This window comes from Gymnoscopelus braueri (genome assembly GCF_963280865.1).
Source record: "Gymnoscopelus braueri genome assembly, chromosome: 8".
Classification (NCBI taxonomy): Eukaryota; Metazoa; Chordata; class Actinopteri; order Myctophiformes; family Myctophidae; genus Gymnoscopelus; species Gymnoscopelus braueri.
The window spans coordinates 31768819-31791856 of record NC_137609.1 but is presented as its reverse complement, the minus strand read 5'-3'; the positions used below and the strand labels follow the sequence as shown (position 1 = coordinate 31791856).

General features: G+C 40.6%; 2 protein-coding genes across 2 annotated transcripts; one reads left to right on the top strand and one right to left on the bottom strand.

Annotated features, from left to right (window-relative positions):
• The first annotated feature begins 52 nt into the window (after nucleotides 1-52).
• LOC308089964 (E3 ubiquitin-protein ligase RNF14-like) lies at nucleotides 53-15039 on the top strand. The gene is made up of 9 exons (XM_080434957.1): nucleotides 53-136; nucleotides 3498-3659; nucleotides 3937-4067; nucleotides 5454-5640; nucleotides 9866-10278; nucleotides 10680-10908; nucleotides 11244-11416; nucleotides 12326-12456; nucleotides 12900-15039. The coding sequence occupies exons 2-9, from the start codon at nucleotides 3506-3508 to the stop codon at nucleotides 12958-12960; spliced, it is 1479 nt and encodes a 492-aa protein (XP_080291083.1). The 5' UTR covers nucleotides 53-136; nucleotides 3498-3505; the 3' UTR covers nucleotides 12961-15039.
• Nucleotides 15040-17276: 2237 nt separating this feature from the next.
• On the bottom strand, nucleotides 17277-19366 carry LOC308090770 (grpE protein homolog 1, mitochondrial-like; the record flags this gene model as incomplete). Its single annotated transcript, XM_080436036.1, has 4 exons — nucleotides 17277-17620; nucleotides 17729-17810; nucleotides 18632-18764; nucleotides 19299-19366. 4 exons carry the CDS (start codon nucleotides 19364-19366, stop codon nucleotides 17277-17279), a joined length of 627 nt encoding a protein of 208 aa, XP_080292162.1.
• Between the last annotated feature and the right edge of the window lie 3672 nt (nucleotides 19367-23038).

Genomic DNA, 23038 nt, shown 5'->3' with positions numbered 1-23038 from the left:
TGTAATACACACTAATGGGTTACCTGGGGCAACCAAGGGGCCAATCACAACGCTATGGTCCCTCCGCGCTATGGGACCAACACTACCGATACATAATCTTGCTGCTGTCGGTCTGCCATCAGTGAGTGTGGAGAAGGTAAGGATAATAAACTGTCACTTTCATAGCATAACGAGTGTATCCCCGCTCAATAACGATACTATAATACGGTAATAATGTGCTGCTTTGTCAACTAAACGTTCTACAGCTGTCTACCATCAGCTAACTAACACATCATGATCAACTCGTGTTGTCGTTGTTGGTTGGATGACGTTAGCTAGCTTCTAGCTTCTGTGTTGAACGGTGGTAAAAGTTTATAGATAGAGAACATATCTGTTACACAGTACTGTTACTGTACACAGCAGCAGGGTAAATGATGTAAGATGACGGCTAACGCTGACGTACGTGTTGCTGTTGCTGCTATAAGTGCTAACATGATGCCACAGCAACACAGCCAGATGATACAGGGTAACGTTAGCCATAGCTACTTTGTGTCAGAGTAAAGGGGCAAAGTCCCCCCTGAAATCTCAAAATACTCCCAGCTCTGTGTGTGTGTGTGTGTGTGTGTGCCCAGAGAATGAACCTCACACCCCATTGCCAATAATGATGATTGGTTCCAATCTGAGTGGTTGTGACTGAGCAACTTGACCAACATTGCCCATAGTCAGTAATCAGTGGTGTAAAGTAACTAAGTACATTTACTGTACTTACGTACAATTTTGAGGTATATGTTTACTTTACTGGAGTATTTCCAATACTTTTACTTCTACTCCACTACATCTCAGAGGCAGATATTGTACTTTTACTCCACTGCAATTATTTGAACACTTGAGTTACTAGTTACTTTGCAGATATAAATTATATTATAAAGCATACATTAACCACTTGAGCCCTATATTATACCTAGGCTATTTGAAAATAGCCGATCGTTGTGAGCTTGTAGATCTGTTATTTTTCAAACATTTTAGTACTTTTACTTTTGGTACTTTAAGTATATTTTGATGCCAATATTTCTGTACTTTTACTCAAGTAACATTTTGAACACTGGCCTTTTACTTGTAACGGGGTATTTTTATATTGTGCTATTGCTACTTTTACTTAAGTAAAATAGCAGAGTACTTCTTCCACCACTGTCAGTAATCAATCATTAAAGTACCACATCACCCATTTTCAACATTCTCTCTTCATAAGACAGTTATTGGTCCTCACTGATGGTCATTATAAGATGGTACCATGTTTGTCTGTGACTCAGAGGAGGGCTCTGGACAGTTCCGGAACATAATCTGTAATCTGTTGCCAGGTTTGGATATTTCAAACAAGATTTCTGATTTGAATGTTTTATTTATTTTTAGTAAGGCAAGCACAATGGCTTCTATTATAGCATGCTAACTTGTCGGGACGAGAAGGGCTGTAGTTACTTTCTATTAGCTTGGAATCCCCATCGATGATGACTTTGGTTGGCAGGTTTACGCAGAGTGAGTAGACAGAAATTGTGCTATCTTCTAATGAACATTAGTGAGGATCCCGACCTATTATATGAAGATGAGGTTGAAATGGGTGAAGTGCTCCTTTAAAGGTTCTATGACATTCATTTTCACTTTTTTAATGTTTTTTTGGGGGGTTTTATGACCTCAATTACACCCAAAAAAACTGAACTTTGACCATTCAGTGGATTTTCTGTGGTCTGGGGTTTTCTGAATAATTAGGCTGAAAAGTAATCTGAGATTGGCCCTTGGAGTGTGAAGTCATAGGCCATTAATCCCGCCCACTCTCCTCCTCGCCCCTCCCCTCCCCTATCCTTTCCTTTGGGGGGGGGGGGGGAGCGAAGCAGACGTGATGATTGACAGGCAAAATCCCTCAACAGTGACACCCGCAGGCAAAGATTTCTTTTTCATTGCAGTTGAAAAGGCTTTAGAAATGTGAGAGAAAAACACCTGCAATGGCTAACTGGAGTGGAATTTTCAGTTAAAACTTTTTATACACGTTTGAAGGACCATGACAAAGACTTTTAATGTGTTGTAAAACTGAATGTCATGAAACCTTTAAGGCTTGACAGTACATCATATGTTTGATACACCAACATCCTTACAGGACAAAGTCTTAAAGTTGCCCTTTTCCCCGGAGAAAATATTATTAAAGAAGTCTTCTTAATTAGATAGATGGATAGATACCTTTACTGATCCTGTGGGGAATTGTATTCACCCAGAGGCAGCACAGCAGTTAAGAGTTACAATGTTACAGATACAGACTATGATAAAGTAGTGTCAGATACAGCAATACAAAGGTAAAAAATAACAATAAGAAGCACCATCAATAACAGTATACAAAAGTATACACCTAAACAACTATCCCGCACCATGCAGAAAAACAACAACACCAGGTTGGGCATTGTGGCCCAATCCTGGCATGGATCTAGGTTGAGTGTCCCGCGCCTTGTGCTTTACTGTGGGAGCATGGATGATGGTCTAAATCAGTGGTTCTCAACCTGTGGGTCAGGACCCCCAGGGGCGGGGGGTCCCCACATGATTTTGGGGGGTCCCCAGATGACCGTGAAGTGACAATTTAAGGACTTTTAAGACCTTTTTAATACCTAGAGAAAGAAAACAAAAAAGACCATTACTGCGTCAAAAGTAGTCAACAAACTATACTATGAAAACTGGTGAAGCATTGGCCAAATTTTCAAATAATATAAGAAAGAAGCAAAACTTGTGAAAATAGCCGAGTGAGCTTGTAGATCGGCTATTTTCACAATATTTATCTGTTTACAGAGTCAAACTAAATGTAATGCCTCAACTCCTACAATTCCAAGTGCTTGTCAGGGTGGGGGGGTTCAAATGATTATTTTGGGGGGTCCGACCTGAAAAGGTTGAGATTGAGAACCACTGGTCTAAATAATGTTCTAAATATTTTTTTCTACTGGGAGCTACAGGTGAGAACAGTGTGGGGACTTCCCTTCCTTCTCCAGCATGGATGATGGCTCATAGTTCAATAGTATATATCTAGTACTGAGCCATGAGCCCCACCCAGCTTGGCTCACACAGTATATACACACAACTCAACTTCATTGTCACATTGCAGGTTTACATTGTGTAAAAAAAGTGGGTGAAATTCTTTGTCATACAAGCTCCATCATTTCACAACATCACAGTTGGAACGAAATAGGGAATGAAAGAAACAAAAATGATATCAGTATGAGCAGTGTACTGAAATATATACATGATCATGTTGACTATGTGGATTCTTGTTTGGTTTTTTGAATAATAAGCAATATCGTGATTTGACATTTGTGTGCTGGCAACATGTGACAACTGTGTTTATTACATCGAGTCTAGTGTTACTTGGAAAGCCAAGTTTTGTACTCCACAGTATGACGGCGCCGCTTGCCAAAAAGATCAGTTGTTTGAGACCATCATGCAACGGAGTATGAAATATTCTTAAGTACAGTTTTTGTTGTTTGTAGGAATGTAAATGTCTGAGGAGGACAGAGAATCGCAGGAGGATGAGCTGCTTGCTCTAGCAAGTATCTATGATGACCAGGATTTCCACAGGGCCAACTCAGCCCAGGGAGGAGAGATGCAGCTGTGCCTGGAACTGCCTCCCGACTTCAAAGTTGTCGTGAAAGGTAACGCACTGCTGTTTGGAGGAGATGTTTACTTGAACCACTTAGGCTTAACACCAGGTTTAATGTGGTTAACCCATTCAATCCGGGAACGCATACTGTGTCATACACAAAAAATACATATATTTAAAGATTTGCAAAAAAAATCACGATCTTTCAAAAATAGCAGATCTACAAGCTCATAGCGCAGCACTTGGTCTTAATGGGTTAAGTGACGATGTGTTGATCTCAACCATAACCTTTTCTGCCCTAAAACGTGCTACATTGAATCGTCTGACAGGGGAAAAACGGGCAGAGTACAATGTCTCCTACCTACCTCCTCTGGTCCTGAACTTCGAGCTTCCTTCAGAGTATCCATCTTCCTCTGCACCGATCTTCACCATCAGCTCCAAATGGCTGACCAGAGCACAGGTAAGGCTCATGCTGAACAGAACCTCATTATACCAAAACGTTACGTTGTCAGAAGCTAGAGATGTACCGATACCAGTTTTTCCTTACCGATTCCGGTCCCATATCTTGCGTATCGGTCGATACCGAGTACCGATTCGATGTGTAATTTAAACAAATCTAGGACTGTGGTTCTCAAAGTAGGGTCCTGGGACTATCTGGGTTCCTTGAGGGGGTTCCAAAATGGACCCTTACAGGTCTGTAACTCTGAGAGTGTACAAATGGAACCAAATGGACCATTTGGTTCCATTTGTACACTCTCAGAGTTATGGGGGGAAATGAAAAGGTCTGAGAACCACTGATCTAGGAAAAAAAATCTAAATTCCATTCATAATTGTTAAAGGTAGGGTAAGTGATATTTTTTGGTTAAAACAAAAAGTATTTTGTTAAAAGGTTAAAATACTATATTCTGATAGTAATCATTGATATAGAGTGTTTGTTCAGTAACAGATGTCTCCCTGTCTCTCCAGCTCTTTAATAAACAGAAAGTAAATTTTTCGGTAGGTGTCAAAATCTCAGCCAATCAGGAGAAAGTACCAATTTTTAAGCTTAATTTGTATAGTGTTCCAGTTCCAATTTTGTCTGCTCATTTCTTAGTGTCATCACTTCCAATTTCACTTGTTTAATCTGTATCCTGATTGAGTTCTCTGTCCTGGTTGGATAAAATTGGAAATGAAACTGAAACTGAAACGAAAATGCATTTTCTGTTTAATAAAGAGGTGGAGAGACAAGGAGACTCCTTTTACTGAACAAACACTCTATAGCAATGAGTACTATCAGAATATAGAGCTATTTAACACTTATTTTAACCAAAGCAAATCACTTACCCTACCTTTTAAAGTGCAGCTACAAGTAGGTAAAATAATGTAAATACTACAGTAAGAGTACAAAACAGTTGTGCAGTATGGTATGTATGGGTAGCCCAGTCATTTCAACACTACAGCTCTGAAGTAGGACTGTCACCATTACAAATTTAAGTTGACGATTAATTGTCACTCAAAAATTGCGATGAACGATTTAATTGTGTGTTTGGCATTGAATGTTGGAACATATGAATACAAAATACATTTCTTAATGCCTTTTAGGCTTTGTAATAAAACAAATTGCACAGGGCAGATATGAAAAATAACTTAAATATACAAAGAAATTATTGACATATTTAATAAGTTTATACAGGTAAAAATAGCAGAAATAGCTGATCTACAAGCTTGTACCAGTGGCTTGTTTGGCTATTTATGCTTTTTTAATATAGCGATTAGACGATTATGTAATAATTGTGACAGGCCTACTCTGAAGACTGTGTGTGTGTGTGTGTGTGTGCGTGTGTGTGTGTGTGTGTCTGCATATCAGATGAGTTCCCTGTGCAAACGTCTGGACGAGCTGTGGGAGGACAGCCATGGCTGTGTTGTCCTCTTCACCTGGGTCCAGTTTCTCAAGGAGGAGGCGCTGGACTTCCTGGGCATCCAGTCCCCTCTGGAGGTAGTCAGGGGAGGAAGCAAGGCCAACGGTGAACGCAAGAAGAGTGAGCCTGCTACAGGTACAACACGAGAGGATGAGTTGTGGGTTTCATTTGCTGTACTTGCAGGTACAATATGGTGATGATGGTGTTATGGGTGTCATTGCCTGGCTATGCAAAGAAAGCAGAACAGAGGAAATCTGCAGAAAAAAATAGATCGCTGTACATACTGTACATAGGCAACATAGATATACACATTACATGGAAACATCAGCAGAGCTTCTGTCTCTCCCTCAGTGAGTGAATAGAAACCATGACCATTATCTCCGTCTGATCCTTACGGATGAGGAGAGACATGGCACGGTCTCAGTTTGTTGTCTCGTCGTGGCCACAAGATCAAAGTCATGCCTCACGAAAGCCCGATCTCGTGAGTTGTGCTCACTAGATCTTCATCTAGTGGGCACACCTTACAGTTCCAGTGGCCGCAAGGTTGGGATCTTGTGGGCCCGTCTTAAGCGTCGAATGCGGTTACACGTTGTGATTGTGAAAGGAGATGTTTTTCAACTGGACTCTGTAAGCTTCACTATTGTTTCCCCTGTCATGATGAGGATTACTATTGCATGATGTCATAGTCTGCGTCTACTGGGATACATGATTAGGTCATGTGCATTTAGAGTTAATGAAAGTCAAGGCGTGAAAACTTCAATGTGCCTGTTAGTCAGGGTGGATATATTCATCAAATGTTAAATGAAACATTTACTTTATTTATTTGTTTATTTAGACAGGACAGAGCATATTAATGAACGTCACATGAACGTGAATACACCGGATTTAGCAAAGATGCTAATTTTCATCCGCAGTCCTCACACAAAACATAAAATCAGAAAAACATAACATCAGAAAACAGACAAACGGTGGGATACATTTACATAACATTACATAGCCTAAAAATAAACCTAAAATATGATCACAAATGTTTGCAGCTTTGGTTTTCAAGCAACCATCTTTTCACATTGAATTTAAAAGATGGAAATGTAGCACAATCCCTTATATGTAGAGGAAGGCCATTCCATGCTACACAACCCTGTACTGAGAGGACATTTTGACCGAAGGTTGTTTGCCGGTGCGGCACTTCACAATCTCCTCGAGTGGTTGCTCTTGTGCTGATTCCTCTTTCAGGCTTCCTTTTAATGAATTCCCTTAGGGGGGGCGGGCACAGACCATGTAAGGTCTTGTATATGACCCCAACCTGTTTGAACCTTTTGAAATTGTCGAAGCAAAAGAAATTGAGCCTCCTGAGTATGTTACAATGATGATAAGAGTGAGGCTTCCTGTCAAACACCTTGAGCGCACTTTTGTAGAGCTGTTCAATGGGTTTTAGAATCGTCACGCCTGTGCAAGACCAGTTTGCAAAACAGTATTCAGTGTGTGATAGGATCATACAGTGAAGATACGATCTGGCAGCTCCAACTGTCAGGAAGGGTCTAATTTGTTTAACATTTTGAAGGTTGAATTTAATCGTATTTGTGACTTTCTTCACATGTTTTTAAAAAGTTAGGGTTGAGTCTAGTATGACTCCGAGGTACTTGAACTCTGGGACAAGTTCAAGTTCCTCCCCACCCAGAAACACATTTGTATATGTGCTCAAATTAACTGAGGTCTTCACCCCAGACACCTTCGGATTTGGCATTTGTTCTCATGCCCACCGTGTTAGTTGTGTGTGGCTTTAATATGAGTTAGATATATTGGTGTTTAGAGCTGCATTGTGCCATCATGCCCACGGTGGCTGCAGTTAACTTCAAAACAAAGCTTTAAGAGGGAAATACGGCTTTGTTTTCTACTTATAAATCCCAGTTTATAAGGGCCCTGAGTTTCACTTTCGATTTTAATGACTTATTGATTTAAAAATAAATGAAAGGATTTTCTCTGAAAACGTAGATGATAAAGACACAACTAGGAAACTACTTGGCACAGGCCTAACGTCAGTTGCACTACATTAATTATTAGTTATTGTGTCCAAGGCTCATGAAGTTCACTACAATGTTAATTTGTATAGATATGGCGTCATGCTATGGTTAACCGTGGATAACCGCAAACACTCCCAAGTGTACATAAATGTTCCTTAAAGCCCACTTGACACCCCCACCATGGAAGCTATTTTAGTTTGTTTTGACTTCTTTTATTTTGTTGTAATGCTCATGGTTGAAGCTACATCTCTACAGTGTGTGATTACATCACAGTTGTACATGACTGCGATCTTATTATGGTGTTTGGGTGTTTGAGCTTGTTATCTGTGGACTGATGTGTTATTGTTTGCGTCATGGTGCGCAGACCGAGCAGATATTACGCATAGTTTAGCACATAGAGCCTATATGTCCAGCAGGCTGCCAGAATCCTTAAAATGTAAGGATTACTGGTCAAATAGAGCCCCAATCGAACCCTGATAGTGCATTTGATTCAAATAGGCTATAGGCTGGGTGTGGATGTGAAAGCTCATCTTTTGGAAAATGTATTACTCTATCTCAGAATTTTGCAGTCTTAACCCAGTTTAACGTGTGACTGTGATCAGAGGCAGACAAGATAAAAGTTGGCAAAAAATGCCTTGGCAAACATCAAGAGAAATAGACATACTACATCATTTGAAATATTACATTTTGTAGCCTGTTGTAACTTGAGCTGTATACAGGCAGTCCAATGAATTAGCCAACACCATAATGAACACTCCAGACAGTATTGGACATTGTGCTATCAACAGCCTTCAACTGTCCTACAAAGTTGTATTTCATAGACAAAATAATGAATAATCAATGAGCTACACATGTACATTTGTGACTGTGGTTGGGAGCGCCTAGTATCCTCCTGTATGATCCTTTTCTTAGCTGTAGGGCAAAACTCTTAGCCACAGATTATTCTCTTGGAAACCTGCAATTCTATGCTCATGGTGATACATTTTTATAGACAATTTTGTGAGTAGGTCTATGTACAGTACCGATGATAAAGTTTTGTTTGTATAAAATGTAGGCTATATCCCTTGCAGGCTGCATAATGTAGCCTATCAGTCTAGAGTAGACTATATTATGCCAAGATGATCAACAGCAGCTGATTTGTTTTTAAATGCTGCTGCTCTCTTGTATTTTCACGTGAAAACGACTTGACCAACAGCAGTCGACGGTCTCTTGATAATATGCACACATCTATTGTAGCAGATGACCCCCAACGCCAGGGACCTCTGCTATTGGCCAACAGTTGGCCTTTTGGAAGGGCCGCTTTATACAGCATCTTGTGCCCACTACCCATGAGATCAAGGATATGTAAAGAAGGAGGGGACAGATGTTCTACGTCATAGCAGGGGCCATAGATGGACTGGGTGGGAGGAAAAACTGGAGCCGGAAATTCAAAGGAATGCATTGAAGTCAATGAGAGCCAGTTGGCGCTGCTTATGAATAAACACTATTTTTAATGATTGCGACATTTGTCAGATTATCTGTTCATGAAAATAAAAGAAGACATATCACATGTAGATTCATGATCTCTTGTTTTTTTGGATGTGCACTCTACGGTATATCATTTCATTGACTTGCATTCCATTGAATGTTCGGCTCCAGTTTGCCTCCCTGTATCTGTCCTCTAGTTTTTTGCAGTATATATATTCTTGCACGAGATCAGGATCTCCTGGGCATATATGGAGTCATATATCCTGTGGCCACAACATACAGTAACTAACTGAACAGCACAGAATATCATGTGATCATGTGGCCAAAAAATATAACATGTGTGGCGTGCACAAGATCATGATCTCGTCACCACAAGATCTTCATCTCCTGGGCAGTCTTGACATGGCATTTCTAGTGGCCACATGCTCTGTATTTCATGGGCTCGTGCACATCTTGTACTGTATCTTGTGGCCATAACTAACTGTGTCATGTAGACCACAGATTACCGATGTTTTGACAGATGTTTTGACAGATGTGTCGTCAAAAAGAGCAACATTTCTAATCACTTTCTGACAAAGTTAGATTTGATTAAAGTTCTATTTGAACTTCTTTTTAAAATATACACAAATAATCACTTAACCCTATTCATAATGTTTCCAAAATAGCCAATCTACAAGCTCATCCTGTTGCAAAGCATTGTGAGCTCGAAGATATGCAATTTTTGAAAAATGGGGACACACAGGCTGCATAATTGCCAATACTAATGTTGTCAAAAGTCAATTAATGGCCGATACAACGGTTTGGCCGATATATCTCTCTAAAACATATATATGGCTCTAAACCTAAACGGCACTTTTCTTCACTCTCTTCAGCCGTGAAGTGTTCAGGCAAATCCTCTGATCAGGAAGAAGAAGAGCGACCAAGGAAACCTAAAAGGGGAAATTGTGAACCGCAGTCATCGGCATCTTCGTCTTCATCTTCGTCGCCCTCGTCTCAGCTGGATCCACGGGCCGTGCTGGCAGTGGACCCGCGCGCCGACATCCTACCTCAGCTGTTGGACTTTGACGAGGCACACAGTCAGAAGGTGTTTGACAGCAAGGTGTTCTGCTGTGGGATCTGCTTCATGGAGAAGCTGGGCTCGGGCTGCCTGTGCTTCAATCAGTGCCAACACGTCTACTGCAAGGCATGCATGACGGAATACTTCCAGATTCAGATACGAGATGGCAACGTACAGTGCCTTAATTGCCCTGAGCCAAAATGTACCTCTGTTGCCACACCACTGCAGGTGAGCAAGGCAGGTGTGTGTGTGTGTGTGTGTGTGTGTGTGTGGGGGGGGGGGTGTATGTGTGTGGGGTATGTGCAAGTTTTCTCTGTACCAAATTCCTTCACTTGAAAATGGCCAATCTACATGCCTTTAGATTTTGTGGCTCCACTGAATATTATGGATTTCACTGGCACATAAAAAAAATAAGCAATAATGTTGTTTTTGATACACCTCACATCACTGCGAGTATTTTAATTCTGTGTGTGTTTGTGCAGTTCTCTCGTTGCCTTATGCACTGGCAGAAGCCATCAGAATATTTTTCACTTTTTTATCATATTATTTTGCTAGTAGATTCCTGATAATGAGTAATGATTTTTGCTCTGGGTATTTCTGTCTCTCCATCCGCCCGTCTTCTTTCGCAGGTCAAGCAGCTGGTGGACGATGAGCTGTTTGCTCGATATGACCGCTTGCTGCTGCAGTCCACTCTGGACCTGATGGCAGACGTGGTGTACTGCCCCCGGCAGTCCTGTGCCACCGCCGTCATGGTGGAGCCAGACACTACTATGGGCATCTGTCCTGCTTGTCGCTATGCCTTCTGTACCCTCTGCAAGCTGACCTACCATGGCCTGTCCCACTGCAAAATCACTGCAGGTGTTTACCTCTGTCTTTTACTGTTCCTCTTAGCTTTTTGCGTATCATCACCTATTTTTGCCAATTTTCCAACATGGAGGTGGCTGAATTTGCCTTAAAGTCTTGGAAAGAATTTGTGGTTTTGACTTCAATTAATCATATTCCTGTGAAGGCTTACAAGGAGACTTTCTGGGAGTTACTTTCTATGTTTTTGGTTTAGTCTTGTACAGACTGGCCATTAACCAGAAAACAGAACAAAGTTAGATATCACAAGATATTAACAAGTTGAACATGTTTTGAAGAAAGATGACTGCTGTGCTGATGGTATTAAAGCCAGTGTCGTCTGTTCCGTACAGATGATTTGCGTGGCCTGAGGGATGAGTATCTTTCCGCCAGTACAGACGGGAAGAAGTTCATGGAGCAGCGCTATGGGAAAAGGGTCATCCAGAAAGCAGTGGAAGAGTCCTTCAGCAGAGACTGGCTCAATGAGAACTGTAAAGGCTGCCCACGCTGTGGGACAAATATACAGGTATGTACACCAGGGGTTGGACTATTTCATTTAAAATGACAAATAAATTGGCAAAGACAGACGTGGAAAGACATGCAACATAGGTCACACATTAACACATTCACTGCCACAGGCTTTCTAATGCTGGCAGATAGCTTTCTGCCAGCATTTTTAAGCATTCTGACTCATTTTTCAAGAACCACAGAATATTTATCTCCAGTATGATCGATCCCCTGATGGTTGATCCCCTAATCACGGAGGAAATCACTGCGCTTCCGTGAAAAAAAAAATGTCATCGTGACCTCCCGTTCTCTTGTTATACCCAGTTGAAAATAGCATGTTTCACCAAAAATACCTAGTTAAAAAACAAAGTACTCAGGAGCCGAGATACAGGAGTAAGTAATAAGTTAACCAGGAAGTGAATGGAGCAGTAAATCTTCGGATCACGTTATCTTGGGTTCTGGACGTTCCCCCCCCAAAAAAAAATCACGGACATATCCGTGAATGGCGGTAAACGCTTGGATTTTAAATCACGGATATGTCCGTGAATGGCTACAATCTGGCAGTGAATGTGTTAAGCTGTACACAGAGAGACAGACACACAGACATACAGAGATTTGTGGATTTATAGATGTTTTTGGAGAACCACTCATCTGACTGACTTCACACTTGGGTTCTCAGCAATACACACTTGAAGTTTGAAGTCGATTGGTTGGATGGTTCTCGAGATAATGTGAAGGACATACAGTACATACAGACAGAAACACACACACGCACGCAGAGATTCAGTGAATGTATAGATATATAGATATTAGAGACCCCTCACATATGTCATGGGAGCTCAGAACCTTCCTTATGGGAGCTCAGCTCCTACATAACTCGTGCCTCGTTTCTGCCCTCGTCTCATTCTCTTTACCTTCTGTCCTATAGAAATCAGACGGCTGCAACAAGATGACGTGCACGTCCTGCAGGCAGTACTTCTGTTGGTTGTGCCTGGGACAGCTCAGCAAAGTCAACCCTTACAGTCACTTCAACAACCCCCACTCTCCCTGCTATAACCAGTATGTAAACCCCACTCACCCTGCTTACAACCAGACTTAAACCCTGATTTGTATACCCTCAACTCAACCCTGTTTGGTGAAGGAAAACTCAGCGTTAGATTGTGCTGTTTTCCTGCACCTTAGCCATTTGTCTTTCTATTATAATTCACATACACATCTCAACACATACAATATATGAAACTCTTCACATAGTGACGTACACAACACTACACTTGTTTTCTCTCAGAGAAAGACAGCATGAATATCCCAATACCTGTATAAATATAATCAACTATTTGATCACTCAGTCCTCAGTCATATTCTCTATTCATTATGAATCCAGTTGCATAATTGGATAAATTGCAACCTGAACACCCCTGCATAACCATCACACACAGCTAAACAATCATTTCCCCAGTGCCTGAATGTGTCTTTAAAGACATGGTCTGTGTTGTCTGTTCCAGACTGTTCCAAGGTGTGGATCTTGATGAAGAGGATGCCTTCTGGAGTGACGAAGAGGACTGACACACGTGCAATAAATACCTCCCTGCTCTGTGCGCCATTTGAATGCACTTTAATCTCCCCCTCACCACATCACACACATTGACCATGCTTTACTGTATGTGCATCTGTACACAGACAGTTTCAGTGCCATAGCTACAGTACCATCTGTTGACAGAACAGAGATGGTCACTTATACAGTGTTAGTAGGAAGGCAGCAATGGATTTTCCTTGTAGTGAGTTTGGCAACTTATGAGTTTTTGTCTCTCAAAATGTATCAGCTGGAGACAGCATTGCAGTGGAGTCCATTCAAAATGCAAAAAGTACAGTCAATTTCCCAGAAGATATCACATCACAAGACCTCAATTTAGCAAGTTAAGTGTTCTCGAAATCAATGATATACAAAATAATCGCATCTTGCAGTTGATGCGTGATTGAATAATAATCTTGGAGATATTCCACTTTAATGAAGTTTTGTTAAGAAAATTGGCACAGAATGGTTTTATCTGTCCAAATTCAATTTGGAGTTCACGGTTCACAGTTTGGTACATAAATTGCTTTTGTAATAATGATTGAGAACACGTTCAATGCGTTCAATGCAAACCTTTTTGATTTGATAAATTGCAAATTTTATTTTGTAAACTAAATAACAGAACTTTGAATATGTTAAAAGCAAATTGGGTGAAGGGAAACCCCATGCTTGAATTTCACACTGATGCACAGCGTTTTACTGCTCTTTCAATCTATTCTGTTCAATCAGGAATAAACATTTCACTCCTGTAATAAGTGTATATATTTTCACATGTGTTTAGGCGTATTTATAATAAACTTTAAATTGAGATACTCTTAATAAAGCTGCAATCTGTACATGTCATGTTCTAACCAGAATTTGAACCTGGGTCTGAGTTATATTGTCATCTATCATATTTTATCATACTACAGATTGGTTGTTTTATTCATTAAAATAATACGTTACAGATTGCAGCTTTAAATCAGTATGGAATGGCTGACTAGTATCCCCGGGCCGATATGTATCTTTATGGAAGAAGACATGTCAAACAACTGTACTCCGGCAGTTTAACGTAGCATTGCTTCTTGGCAATAGATGCATACCATGCAAAAAAAGCTGGTTGCATATTATGTAGACGATGTAGCACGGCCAAGGAACATTGCAGTTTACACATTAATTTCCATTCTATCAAAAAATATACATACCTGTTGATGGCAATTATTTTACTTCATTTCTTTAAGGGCTACAGTATGTTATTCTGCAATGAATGTGTATCCTGGGAAATTTGTTCAGTACAAAAAAACACTTGGCAATGGTATTTCTCCTCTTCTGCATTTAACTATAGCTTAAAGATCAAGATATGGCCCAAACTATTTTTACAAACCAAACAGCTTAAGTGTCGCGTGCCCAAAATAGCCGATCTACAAGCGCACAACGTGCCACGAATACGAAGCATTGTGAGCTATTTTGGGCGAGCGACACCGTTGTATAGCGGAGAATACAGTGGCATTAGTTAATTTTCACTGGGAAATCTTACTACTACTTACAAAGTACTTAAGTCAAAATAAAGTCAGGAGATATACGCTATTAGGTATAGGACCTATATCTAATACCCATACTATAGGTATTAGGAAGTTTGAAGGCTTGGGCGTTATCAACCTGTAGCAAATTATAGAAACAAGGAGTTCAATACGTTTTGATAGAGCTCCTTTTTATTTTAATTAAAGTAGCAGGAAGAATCAGCAGATTCTTATATCTATGTATTTTGGTGAACATATCATAGAGCAAATGTTTTTGTTGGTTAGAGTAGATCCTTTGCTGAGTTTACTGATTACCCAGTGCAAGAGGTGAAATTGTTGGCAAACAGTGACTGGCAACAGCTTGGGATGATAATTCACTATTGCACACATTTGTATCCCTCCTTATTTATAACTACAATTTAGTCATGGTTGCAGTCATTTTTTTCTATTGCCAAATAATGATTGAAGGCCATAGAAATTTAATAATTGGTGTTTTTTTGTTTTTTCCAAGTGCACAATCTTCATGTTTTTCTTCATTTTTTGAATTGATAAAAATGAGATCATTTATGGAAAGTTTGTCTCTGTCTTATGTTTTGTTTATGGAAAAAATAGTGCTGAATGTATTGTTCTCCTTAGCCAATGTGCATTCTGAATGGTTAGTAGGTTCTGTGATTATTATCACTGGCTTTTGTGATCCTGATGAAATGATATACTATCTCTGCCACTCCATCTCTATCTCACTCGTGCATTGCACACTGCTATTTTTTACAGTGCTTTTGAGCTTTACAGAATAAAAGAGCATTCACAGTCATAGTCCTATAGAAAGAATGTGAGTGAGATGCTGCGTTAGTTGTTCCTCCTACTTAGTAATTTAACAACCATGCTGCTGAGTCCTACATGTCATACTTGTAAACTTGTCTTGAGCACCAACTTGTTGAATAGAAAGCTCTGAACATGTCTGAAATTGCTCATTCCAATACTATTTTTTATTTATTAATTAGATATTAAATGTGGTGGTTTTAACATTAGAAATTTAAAGTATGTATGTCATGGTAAATGTAGGAAAACTGGAACATTTCCAACATACTGGTAATGTTGGAAACCTTTTCCCTGGAAATGTGATATCCCACAGTAGGTCTTACGATTAATGGTCACTGTTTTCACTTTTGCTGACGAGAATTATCTAACTCTTGTTCTGAATCATGTTTAAATAATTTTTTCCAATGATTTCAGAGGCATACATCTGGTCGGGAAATGGGGCGCTCGCTTTGTTTCAACCAACATCCTGCATATGTGCAATTTCACAAAAAGTGATAAAATGACCTATTCCGTACACTGCAGGCATGCCAACACGAACGGCGAACGCTCTCCGCTGGCATTGGCTGGCGGCTCACTCTGGTGTGCATCTCAAGCCTTGAGGCCTTGCGGTTGGAGGGCCTGCTTTGTTTTCAAGTGATGTAAATAGTCATGCTCATGCATGTAAAATCATTCTTTATTCAGGTGAGAGAGTGAAACAAAACAAATGCTCCCCTTCCCTCCAGCCCATCCAATCTAGTACTAAAGACAAGTGTTCTGATGGACCGCTGTCAGGTGGGTGTCCACATTATTTCCATATTTCATGGTCTTCTGGGAAATATCTACATATCCTCTAGGAGATGTAGTCTAGACATTTACCGGTCTGTTGGGTAGCGTGAGAGATTTCTAACATTTCCTGTCTCCCTAAATTTACAGTGACAGTTGCTGTCGGGCAGAAACCAGCTAACTCCATCTTGACACTTTTGCATTTTTGCACCTCATTGTGAGCTTGGAGGTCCATCAATGTATCAATGATGAACAAAACCTCCTAACTCCACTTTTTGTTTTGTTTATTTTTCATTTCCTGACAAATTAACATTTTGGAGTTACCTGGTTTCTGCCCGACAGCAGAGATATATTCCTTTTTAAGAAGATTCATTGTAATGAGTACATTAATATTTAACAACAGACTGCTCTGTAAATGAAAATCTGTTTTCTTTTGTTTACTTAAATAGTTACCAAAATGTAAGTACCGTAAGTAATATCTGTGACAAAACCCATAATTACTCCAGAGGGTTTTTCCAGAAGGTCAAGTTGTGGCCTGACTGAAGCCTAATTTATACTTCCTAGCACAATTTAGGCATTTAGCAGACGCTCTTAATTAGAGAGACTAGTACTATTGCCTCTCTCTCTATGAAAATGACAAGGTTGTTGTAGGAAGTTTAAAGTATCCCTCAGAGAGACAGAGTGGGAAACTATGAAAACCACAAAGTTTCTAAAGAGATTTAGAACAACCCTGGTGTACACCTGTGAACATATTAATTGTGGCGTTTCTGCTGTGCTACATTGATAAATGTCATTCACTTTTTTGCTGTAGATAATAGAAGGACAGTTTGAACGTATATGAATAACTAACTTCCTGTAGTTTCAATATCCAGAGATATAAAACAAGAAATCGTTAAGCAAATTGAGGAACCAATCTTGTCAGGCATCAGAAACAGTGGAGCATGTTCTTGTGTACTGCAGGAAGGATATGATTGAGGGAATGGAGCGAGCTGGATTAGCAGGTGTAGGAATGAAGGGAATATTATGAATGAATGTAGTGGAAGTGGGCAGGGAAAGAAGCATTTGCTAAATTTTCTAAAGAGAACCAGACTGCTGGGAAGAATAATATGATTAGTGGAAAAATGTAAGAGTTAAATAACTCCGGCAGATGGCAGTAATGCAACACAATGGATGCAAGCTGCAATTAAAATCCACACAGGAGAAGAAGAAAGTATGTAGTAGATAATCTTTTAGGGGGCTTTTGCTACACCGACAATGGCCGGCCGGAGTGTGCGGCCGTGGAGCTTGTAGCCCACCTTGATCACCATTGTGACCATACCGGGCTCCTTGCCCGGCACAGGTGCGTGGAACAAGGCCTGATGTTCATATGGGTCAAACTTCTGGCCATCGGGGTTGATCTTCTCCAGACCATGTTTGGAGAAGACTTTCTGGATCTCCACCTCAGTCATCACAACACCTTTAAACAAGTTCTTCAGGTAGGGGTTCTGGGCTAACTCCTCCTTGGGCACACTTTCCGTGGCCTTCTCTAAGATGTCGGCCACCTCCAGCAGGTCTTTGCAGATGCCCTGGATCCCTAATGGGTTTGGGGATTGAGTGGGACAATTAAGAAGATGTTATGCTGTTTGCGGTGACTTCTGGGTTAGGCCTATACATGTTTTGTAAAGATGTTTTTATTTCTTACCATATAACTTGGCATCGTCCACCAACCTCTGATTCCTCGCCCGGAGGTTCTCCATGTCTGCCAAGGACCTCTTATATTTTTCCTAGTAACAAAAGTATGAAAAAGATCAGAACATACATTTAAAATACATTACAGTACAATGATACAGTACTATCTTGTACGAACGTGGCCAAAGGCCAATCCATCTAAACTAAAGCAGAGTTTGTAAAACCTTTTTCTTCAGTAAATACACCAGAATTGTTCTTTTCAATCGGTTTTATACTTAATATTGTATCTATTAAGATCACTATTTACATTTGGTCACAGGAAAAGTAGACTGTCCCAATTATACAACATAGGAATTTCCAAATTTAGAAGATGCTCTTATACAGAGAGCAACTTACAAAGTTAAGATGGGAATATGGCATGAACAATAGTCAACGGTAAATGCTTACATAGAGTGCTAAGAAAATACAGATACTTATACTGTAATGCTAAGCATGTTATTTAGATGTTGTTTATTTAGACAGATGCTAGGTTTGATGTTCACCTGTTATCCTACAGTAGTTACTAAATTGGCCTTTTTATTCTACCCGTTGTTTGTTGACTAGGGTTCATGATATTTCTTCTGATAATGCACTCTGTAAGTGTCTCTGGCTTCTGGATAAGCGCATCTGCTAAATGTCCAGGATACAGGATAAGCAAGTGAAATTGGAAGTGATGACAAAGAAATGAGCAGAACATTTTGGAACTGGAACACTACAAAATGTAAGCTGATGAATGGGGTACCCTCTCCTGATTGGCTGAAATTGGCAACCCACCTGAAAGTGTATTTTCAGTTTATTAAAGAGCTGGAGAGACTTCTGTTACAGAACAAACAGTCTATAGCAGAGCTCAACCCCCTTAGCTGGTGAACTGACTCACCATGACCTCCTTCAGCTGGCTCTTCTCCTCCTCTGCACTCTGCTCTGGCGTTACACCACCTTCCTCCTCCGCAGACCGCTGTCCATTCTTCTGCCTGGCAACTGTACACAGCAACCATGGAGATGCCCTGGACCTAATGGAGAACATTAGCCAGGGTCACTTCTTGTCATATAATAAAGTCATCATGTGAACAGTTTATGATATTCACACAAGTCAGTTTATTATTATTTCTCAGTTAAAGACAATGGTCGATGCTCATGAACCGGAACATTCGCCCCAAAACACACTCGCCCCTATTTTTTTCACGGACCGCTCGCCCCCAGCGGTTCTTGTATTATTTTATTTGTTTTACTGAGGTTAAGGTTAGGAATACATTTTGGGTTAGGCATAGTTTTACTGAGGTTAAGTTTAGGAATAAGGTTAGGTTTAGGCATAGTTTACTGAGGTTACGTTTAGGAATACCTGGTGGCGACACATGGTGGCGACCGCTCCAAGGTCGCCGGATTTGACCCGGCCGGCGGGCGTGTTTTGGGGCGAGCGTTCTTCTATTCAGACATGTGTGTTCACATGACAGCAAGGCAAGCTCACAGCATTAACTTTGATCTTAAAACGTACGGTATAACGTACACATTTGGAGCAACACGAAAGCTTGGGTTGAAATCCTTACCGTAGTAGTGAATTTGAGGCTACAATAGAGTAGCTCTGTCTAACTGCTCGTACACACAAACTCGCCATCTTTCAGTACACACACACTGATGGGATTTCTCGATATCCTCAATGAATCGCAGTTCTGTATTCCCAATGTCTGTGTCTCTTTGTGGCTGCGTTTGCACCTTTATTGTGTGCCTGCATGGCAGTATGCTGATGACATCACGCTCATGTCACTATGACACAGCTATGTCCATATATGGAGTTCCAAATACAGAACGGGTCATGTTACTATGCCATAACCATGTATGGAGTGTGTTGTCTAACCTCAATGGGTTGTCATGGCATCATACGCAACAATCCATATATGGAACCGAACAATCATTCGGTTCCATATATGGAGATCTAGAATAATCACCATATATGAAGTTGAGGTTGGTATCCTACATCGAAATGGGCGGACGGACCACGGCAATGTAACTCTGACTCAGACATAATAGTAAACAAACCCAATACGCCCATAGGCAGACCACGACCAAGACACTATGACTCAGACATAACCATAAATAAATCCGATACACCCATATATAGGCATGTCACTATGAACTTCACTATGAACTTCACATGCCACTATGAACTTCTCACCCTATCTCTAAGGGAGATGCCAGTCACCCGTCTGAGAAAACTCATTTTGGTCGCTTGTAGCCGCGACCTTATTCTTTCGGTCATGAGTCATGACCCACACTTCATGACCATAGGTGAAAGTAGGAACGAAGATGCCAAACCCTAAACTTATTCCTAACCTTATCCTCAGTAAAACGAATACAAGAATTGAGGAACCGCTGTTGGCGAGCGATCTGCAAGAAAAATGGGGGTGAATGTGTTTTGGGGCGAGCGTTCCGATTACCGTTTGAAGCAGGAGGGGACTGCAGACTGGTTCAAATGAGGATGAATATAGAGGGCTCTGCTAGCTGGTCGGCACACTCTCTGAGGACACTGCCTGGAATGTCATCTGGCCCTGGTCACTTTTGTGGATTACCTCTCTTTGAAAAGCTAAGTTAGCTGTAGTTGGGTACAGAGTGCAGTTGTTCTGGGCCTCACAATAGGAATGGTGTTGCTCTCCTCAAACCGTGCACAGGCGTTGAGCTCATCAGGGAGAGATGTACTCTCTAGGGCTGGGCATCACAAATATTTCTCCCTTTACAGTCTTTAGTGGATCGCCATCCACACCACAGCTGTGGTAGTTAGACCCCAACTTGTCCTTGTATTGTCTTTTGCCACCTCAGTTGGCTTTCCACACCATCACCATTCACCCAGGGTTTATGGTCACGGAAAGAAGAGGTGAGGCAGGCAGAAGACCTTGAATGATGGGGGGCTGAAAAAGCATACCAGAGCGGGGAAGGCCAGAGAGCTGGTCAGCTGGTCACCCCTTTGGGGTTTAATGAAGTGTTATCCTTTTTTTTTTATGTTTGCCTTTAATTGATAGCTAACAGTTGAGATACACAGGGAACAGGGAGAGAGAGATGGGGAGAGACATGCAGCAAAGGTCGCCGGGAACGGGACTCGAACCCGCGACGTGCCGTACGGCTACTCATAGCCATGTGTTATCCTATTCTATTATGTTTGGGGAAACTCCTAACTTTGACTTTTGTCTACTCTGTGTGTTCAGCTGCAACACAGAGAATCTTCCAGTCTGTGGTTTCAAACCAGCCCTGGAGAGTGGCAATCCTCACAACACTGTTGAACTGTCCAAAAAACTGGTTTATCCTTATCCTGTAGTCAGTATTGTATAGGTTGGGAGTGGAGGATAAGAATGGAGATGCTTTACTAAAGGCAGGGCAGAGGAGGGGTTTGTAGCAATAATGCAACAATCAATGGCCTGATCATGGCAGGGCGGAAGGTTAATTTGCTAGTGATTTAGACACACATTGAAGTGCAGTAGTAACAGTACCACTCTCAATTCCACATTCATCTAAACCACCCACTTTTGCTTACTTCTGATAAAGCCCTAATAAATACTGCTCTATGGCTTATAGTGTTGTGTTGACTAATCTATATAACCATATTTACGGAATCTCTGTGTGCGTGCGTGGGTGTCAATGACGTTCCACATATCTCAAGAACCGTCACAAAAGTGTTAAGTCGGTCAGATCTCCAAAACGTATTATACATTTCCATACATTCATATAATGTATGACGGTGAAGTGACAATTTAAGGAAAAAATCATAATAATGATAATATTATATATATATATATATATATATATATATATATATATATATATATATATATATATATATATATAAAATAAAAAAAGACCATTACTGCATCAAAAGTAATCAGCAAACTATACTATAAAACTGGTTGGCCAAACATTGGCCAAATTGTCAAATCATATAAGGAAGAGGCAAAAATATGAAAATAGCTGACAACAACGTCTTGGTTGCAAGGCCTTGTGAGCTTGTAGATCTGCTATTTTCACAATATGTATCTGTTGAACCGAGTCAAACTAAATTGAATGCCTCACTCAATCCCTACAATTCCAGGTGCTTGTCAGCCCCTGTTCAAATATGATCATTTTGGGGGTTCACTGCCTGAAAAGCTGAGAACCACTGCTATAGACCATATTCACACAGCGGCCATATTGGAATTTAACATTGAAAGTGCCACCCCGTTGCCGTGGAAACGGGGTGGCACTTCATTGACTTAATAGCAACATGGCCGCCGTGTGAATATGGTCTATTGGAAGGACCAGCACTTACTATCCCCAAGTTTGTGCACTGTGCAGGTGTGAGAGTCCAGTGTTGATTGGTTGGTGAATGAGCTGATGAGTAGGCGTGAATAACTCAAGCAGATTGACAAGAAGGGTTCAAACACGGGAGGAGTAATTAAATCAATAAGCACACGTGCAACCACCTTAACCTCCTGACACACCCAGAAAACACCGAGACTGACATCCTGACTGACACCAAGTAATATAATAATGGGTGTTGCACTAAGTACTCTTACAACAACAGGTATGTGTACAATGGGTAAATAATTGACAACATCTGCATAAACATTTCGGAATTGATGGCATACACCTAATTGAATCAATTCATCATCTCAGGGATGCAAAACAAATGAATGACTATGTAGTTGATTTCCATTGTGAGACAGATTTAGTGTGACCGTGTTGATCTGATTCGATAAAGGCTATGAGTCTGGGTAAAGATCATAGGACAGGTTTTTTTTCTCCATCCAAGTCTGCTATTTGCATAGAACCAAATTACTCATGGCAACAGCGCGCTCACTCACTTCAATGTTTAGTTCGCTGTGGATTGTGGGAGTTGACACTGGCCACTGACTGAGCCCAGGCTTGTTACCGGGGACTGACAGACGAGCACAGTGTTCCGTCAGGATACATCATTGAAACACGCTCGTCATATCGGTCCTTAGTAAGCATTTCACTTCCGGTTGGTGGACTTCACAATAAGTGTTCAGTTGAGTTGTCTAATAATGTTGCAGTTATATATTTTTGAGTAAGTAACAAATACAACGAAAAAGCACTGTACACTAAACATTTCAGGAATATGTTGCAAACAACAACAATAAAAAAATAAAATAGATTTGGTGGCCACTTAAAAATGTTACAAACATGTTTGTAGTAGTTTGGGACAGTGAAGAGCCTGTTCGTCTTAAAGGTAGGGTAACTAAGTGATATTTTTTTATATATATATTTTTGGGGTTTAAAAAGTTAAAGTACTATATTCTGATAG

Excerpts from the sequence above, each read along its gene's own strand:
- LOC308089964 (XM_080434957.1), top strand. The coding sequence starts at position 3,506 with ATGTCTGAGGAGGACAGAGAATCGCAGGAGGATGAGCTGCTTGCTCTA. Across the intron at positions 5,641-9,865 it reads GAAGAGTGAGCCTGCTACAG|CCGTGAAGTGTTCAGGCAAA; the intron begins GTACAACACGAG and ends CACTCTCTTCAG. Across the intron at positions 11,417-12,325 it reads GCTGTGGGACAAATATACAG|AAATCAGACGGCTGCAACAA; the intron begins GTATGTACACCA and ends TCTGTCCTATAG.